The sequence below is a fragment of the Fukomys damarensis genome, unplaced genomic scaffold (assembly GCF_012274545.1).
Source record: "Fukomys damarensis isolate Sample0158 unplaced genomic scaffold, DMR_v1.0_HiC HiC_scaffold_32, whole genome shotgun sequence".
NCBI classification, from domain to species: domain Eukaryota; kingdom Metazoa; phylum Chordata; class Mammalia; order Rodentia; family Bathyergidae; genus Fukomys; species Fukomys damarensis.
The window spans coordinates 31,543,303-31,549,505 of record NW_022900944.1 but is presented as its reverse complement, the minus strand read 5'-3'; the positions used below and the strand labels follow the sequence as shown (position 1 = coordinate 31,549,505).

Below are 6,203 nucleotides of genomic sequence, written 5' to 3'. Positions count from 1 at the left end.
ACAAAAAAAAAAAAAAAAAAAAAAAAAAAAAAAAAAGTACCGATAAACTCAATGAAAAAAAAAAAGAAAGTTAACTCTTCTGAAGTTTGGAGTCTGTGACAAAACATTGCAAGTAAAAAATACTTAAGGCTTTGTTTCTAGGTTTTCTTTTTACAACATCAGGATTTAATCAATCAGTGCACCCTCATCTTCAGGGCTATTGATATCAACGACAGATTCTCATTGTCTCCTGCTTGGGCTACTGCCTCTAGGCCCTGCCTGTCTCACTGAATCCGGCTTGAGTCATCACTCTACATTACTTCATCACGCCTCTTCTCGAAAACTTCTTTGTTACCTACTTTCAAAGGAGTCAAATAACAGGATTAATAAAGAAACTCTTTGTCTTGGCCTTAGCTCTAGCCACATAGTGAGTCAATTTCCTGATCAGTCAGACCTGTATTTGCTTTTCTACACTGACTGCCTTATCCCCTCAACTATGCCCACTGAATGCCCAATTTAAGTGTCTCCTCTTTTTTGAAATCTTTTTCCAGGTCCCCTGCTATTGGCTCCTCCTTCCTACAGTTCTCTGTCCCTATTACAGTGGAGCTCTTGTCTTAGCCTGATTTGTGTCCTAATTAGCTGTGATAAGTGGCTCTGGAGTAGGAACATATGAAAATTTGACCCTATTGGGTCATTTCCTTGCCTGCCTAGCTCATAACAGGATCTGCCCAGGAATATATACTTCTTTGCTGAATTGTTCTCCTTTCCACTGTGGCAGAGACAGAAATTTGTCTTTTCTTCCTATTCCCTTCTTTGAAACACACCTCTCCCCATATGAGCCCTAGAATGCCAACACCTGGATTTCCATATTATAGAGAGAAATTAATTTCTATCTTGTTTAAGCCACTAATTTGAGAGGTATCTTCTATTCCAAGCTATTTCTACAGCTAAAACTCCATCATGGCTTAATTGAGATGATAACAAGTTGACACAGGATGGATTTCAATGAATTATGAGGACCTTGAAACACCTGCCAGGCACAGAAATGAGCCACTGAGGGTACGGTAGTGAATTTTTCTTTGCTCTTTTGAAAGAAGATATTTATTAGATCAGTATAGTTTAGAGGTGATGATTTAAAGGCAAAATGAATTAGCTAGAAGAGTGAGCAGAATTTTTTTTAACTCACGGAGTCCATATGTGCTACATACATAACCTACAGGATTAATGTACATTATCTTTAATAAGGTGTTCATTGCTGTCCGTAATCTGATCTTCTATTTAACATAAACCTGACAGCCCCATCACGATGAACTTTCCTCATGATCATGTCACACAACTGTTCACACCACTCACAGCAACCACAATGTGCCACTGCTCTTTCTCCCTTCCAACCATCCCAGGGTGTGGCAGCTTTCAAGGCCTGATGGCTTTACTTCCACATGGGCCACAAAGAGCTTTCCTACTGCCCAACACACCAAGTTTCTATAGCATGTCACCATTTACAACTGGGTTTCTCAGCTCAATATTCTAATAAACTCTCAGGATATGAATCCATTCTTTCTCCTACCTTGTGGCATGACCACTAATGGACCATAAACACTTTCATCTTTATCTCATTTTTTTTCCTAATAATGCTGCAAGTACTTCAGGGAATGTTTGCCTTTCAGAAACTAAACTAGGAGTGGATAAGTAAACTGTGGTACATCTAGACAATGGACTACTCTTTAGCACTAAGAAGTGAGCTGCCAGGCCATAAAAATATTTGGAAGATGCATATTAGCTAAGAAACCAACCTCAAAAGGTTGGATATGATTTCAATTATATGATGGTCTAAAAAAAGGCAAAACTATATAGACAAAAAAGGAAAAACTATGGAGCCAATAAAAAGATCAGTGGTTGTTAGGGTTTGGGGAGAGAGAGACAAACAGATAAGTACAGAGGCTTCTTAGGGCACTGAAATTATTCTATATGATACCACAATGGTGGATAGATATGTCTTTAAGCATTTGTCAAAACCTATAAAATGTGCATCAGCAAAGATGAATTGTAATGTAAACTATAGGTTTTAAGTAGGTTCATCCCACCGTAATAAATGTGCCACCTTCATGCAGGGGTTTATAGTAGAGAAGGCTATGCATGTATGTACGCAAGGTATATATAGAAACTTTCTGTACTCTCTGCTCAACTTTTCTACAAATCTAAAACTCTAAAAAATTTAATCTATTTTTAAAAATAAAAGTTTATTGTGGGACTTGATAGTGCATGTCTGCAATCTCAGCACTCTGGGAAGTTAAGGCAGGAGGATTGCAAATTTGAGTAAATTAGCAAGACCCTGTCTCAAAATTTAAAGGGGGGTGGTGGTAGGAATGTAGTTCAGTGCAAAGGCTCTGGGTTCAGTCCCCAATATTACAAAAAAGTGGTTTATTAACTGCAAAAGAGATTTGTTGACTTTATTATGTCTTTTCATTATTTTTCATAAATGCCATCAAATAAAAACACAAAGTTAAAGAGCCTTGAACTACTTGTGATCCTCTAGGGTGTATCCCTGGGCAAGGAAAATGTTCACCACCTTGAGGAATACAGATCTTTGCTATTCACTTGACATTTTTACGTACATTGCCTGGAATTGTTACTTAGTTCTTTCATACCTCTCTCTCTCTCTCGCTCTCTCTCTCTCTCTCTCTCTGTCTCTCTTAATAATGCTGCAAGTACTTCAGGGAATGTTTGCCTTTTAGAAGATAATTCATTGAGTTTACAAAAACAGGAAAAATCTTTTTGGTTTGATGAATCAAAAATGTTTCATTAAAATGAAAGGACTTTGAGCTGGGCCATAGAAGAAGGGTAGGGTTTGATTATAGCATTGCAGAGAGATGGCATGAGCTTAGGGTCAGAGGAATAAGAGAGGAAGGAGAAAGAGGAGATGAGTGGTCTGGCTTGATAGAAGTGTTAGAAGATATAGTGGAGAAATGATGGGTTTCAGGTTAGGCTGGAGGAATAAGTTGGAACCAGAATGTAGGGGACCCTTATATAACAGGTTCAAGAGTTCAAACATAATGTAGTACTTGAGTGGGAGCCATGGAAGTTTTTTAGCAGACAAATGTGATTAATTATCACAGCTCTGTTTTAAGAAAATTAATTTGGCAGCAAAGTACAAAATGAATGGAAAGAAGAGACTAGAAGTTTGATAATATATGGATCAGAGTTGGCATCCCAGCTCTGCCAATTACTGTATAACTGGCACAAGTTACCTCACCTTTTTGCATCAGTGTTTTTGCTTGTCAAATCACCTTCAAGGTTAGCAGGATTAAATGAGACTATGAACAGTATGTGTGCCAGAGTTTACAATTAGCAAATGATAGCTATAAATCAAGCTGATTAAACAGACTATTGAGAAATGGAAAGGAGGACTCTATTATGGACATATTGAAGGGTGTGAACATTCAGCTGGGCCTTAGAGGAGCAGCAGCATCAAATTCCAATGATTCTGAGTCACAGTGATGGGAAATTTGTGGAGACGTTGACAAAACCAAAGGAGCTGTTTAGGGCCAGGGGAAAGGAGTTCATTTGTTTGTTTGCTTTGGGGTGGGGGGGCATATGTAACTTGAGGGGCTAGAATGATATTCAATAGTGATTCCAAGTGCAAGTTACTAGTTGGTCAACAGAAATAAGGGACTGGTGCAGAGAGAGACATGTAAGTTGTTAAAGCTAGACCAGCATTTTAAAAGGAAAAAAATATGAAATAAGTAATAAATCTATTTACTTATAAATAAAATGGGGAAATAGATTAGATAAGTAGGGGCAGAGAGTAGATAATGAGCAGGAGATCCTGGAAACATGGCTCAGGTATGCTTATTTGGGGGGGTATGGGAAGAAAGAGGAACCTGTGAAAGAGCCAGAGATTATGTGGTTAGGAGCATAGGATGCTCTACTAGCTACGAAGCCTATTTCTAAAGGTTTTTATAAATGCCAGCCGTTGCCTGCATTTTTAAAATACAAAATTTATTTGCTACTCTGAGATGTTAAAGAGCTTTGTTTTCAAGACAGAGAGAGTCCCCTGTCCATTCAAAATGCTTAGTGGGAAAGCACTGTTTTGAACAGTTGAGCTAATGGGAGCTGTTGTTCTCCGGGAAAGCTTTCTCTTAGCCTGTGGTGTGACCATTAAAATGACATAACCACATTAATCATATTGGATTACCAACAGTGCTTACTGGGGCGCTCCCCAGGGATCTAGCACAAACACAATTTAAGAGGAAAGCAAAGCTCTTTAACATCTCAAAGTAGCAAAATAAATTTTATATTTTAAAAACTCAGGCAGCAGCTGGCCCTTATAAAAACCTTTAGAAATGGGCTTCCTAGCCACTAAAGCAATTTGTTCTCAGTACAGAGTGTGTACTTTAAGACATTTTAACTCATGAATGCTAACTATAATACAACATAAATGAATTTTAATTCATCTTATACAAAAAAGGGTACACTATGCTTCAGTGTATTTTTCTTTTTCTGGAAATGGATATATAAATGCTTATACCTATGAAAAAATATAGGCAATATACCCCAGACTGCATAACAGGGAAGTTTGTACACCGAAGTATTAAATGAGATTCTTTTAGGGATAAGTTTATTAGTAATTGAAATACTTTCTTCAGAATAGAGATGTTACATACATGCACCAATTCCCCGCAATGAACATAATCATGATGTACTGCAAACATATACTAATAAAAATTTCTAAAAATTTAAATAAAAGTATTTTCTTCATGCCTTTTAGTATTTGCCAAAAATATTATTAAAAATTGCATAAATTTTGAAATTAAAAAATACTATTTAAAATGAAGCAAAGCAGCCCATACTCCATCACTTATGTTTGTTGAGACTTGAAAGAAAGAAAAAGTAAAATCATACCTCACTATGGCTTATTTTACCAGAAAGACTGAAAATGACTTGGCAGTAAATGTTTATATAGGTACATCCAAGTCAAGAAAATAAAATATAAACTGAAAACCCTTGATATCTAAACTAGAGTGAATCTATTAATATTCTTTTGGAATTTTAGCAAATGTACTGATTTTTACATTTTGCGTATAAGTAAATAGATCCTTCAAAGAGACAGAGACCAGGCTGGATTAGCTCAGTGGTTCTACTGCCTTCCTTGCAAGCGCAAGGATCCAAGTTTGATCCTTGTAACAAAAAAAAACCCACAAAAAAACAAAAAGAAAAACATCTCCTCAGGTAAAAGGTCATCTGATTTAACTAGTATGAGTGTGCCCAGTTAATCTGCAAGGATGCATTGGATGCAATTTTCTGGTGGAAAGCTTTCTCCTACCTTGTGGCATGACCACTAATGGACCATAACCACTTTAATCGCACCAGATATCAACAGTGCTTACAGAAACAGCACAAATACTAGAGGTTCTGCAGCTTGGGAAGCTGCAGGTTGGAAGCACAGGAGGCCCAGAGTATGAACTGCATAAATGCAGGTAAGTCCTGAGTCTCTTGCTAATGAAATCAATCATCTTAGCAATGCCCAGAGGCCTGTCAGGGTGGGCAATATAGTTTTAGGATGTACCAAGGATGTAAAGTAATATAAATGAAATTGCATTGAGTACAGTGTATACTCTGAAGAGTTTTTGGTTATGACTGCTCAGTAGGGTCCTTCAGGTAGTGAGAGAAAGGAAGAAAAACATCCAGTGAATTTTGTGTCTGCTTCAAACTGTGCTTTCTTTCTTTTCTTTTTTCTCAGGATTGAACTCAGGATATTGTGCTTGCCAGGCAGGCACAGCACCACTGAGCTACATCCCTGGCAAGCTGTGTTTTCTTAACTGTCTTTTTCTTACCCAAGACTGGGTATGACAGCTGAGACAACTGATGTCTTGATTTTGTGATCACAGAGCCAAGTCTTACCTGTTTCAGTCCTGGTGTCAACTTCAGCATTGACTTTTGATGCAGAGCCCACATCTGTCTCACAGTTTTTCATTATCTTCTCCCTAGAGTTATCAAGTAGAATTTATTTAAAATTTTTTTTAAATCTTCTGAGGGCCGGGGATTTAGCTCTGTGGTTCTGTTGCCTGTCTTGCAAACACAAAGTCCCGAGTTCAATCCTCGGTACCAAAAAAAAAAAAATCTTCTGAAATCACTAGTCCATATTATCTAGGAAACACAGTTCATGGTGATCAACTTTTCTTTTCCAAATACTCTAGGCAATTATTATTATTATTATTTATTAT

The 6,203-nt window shown here is 37.3% G+C and overlaps 1 protein-coding gene across 5 annotated transcripts in view; it reads right to left on the bottom strand.

The window, feature by feature from the left end:
* The window catches only part of Lrrc36 (leucine rich repeat containing 36), a 42,360-nt gene that overhangs the window by 35,002 nt on the left and 1,155 nt on the right, over nt 1-6,203 (bottom strand). For all 5 annotated transcript variants that reach the window (XM_010612233.2, XM_033757854.1, XM_033757853.1 and 2 more), the window contains exon 2: nt 5,881-5,963. In XM_010612233.2, coding sequence (XP_010610535.1) covers nt 5,881-5,963 — 83 coding nt within the window. The remainder of the gene's footprint in view (nt 1-5,880; nt 5,964-6,203) is intronic.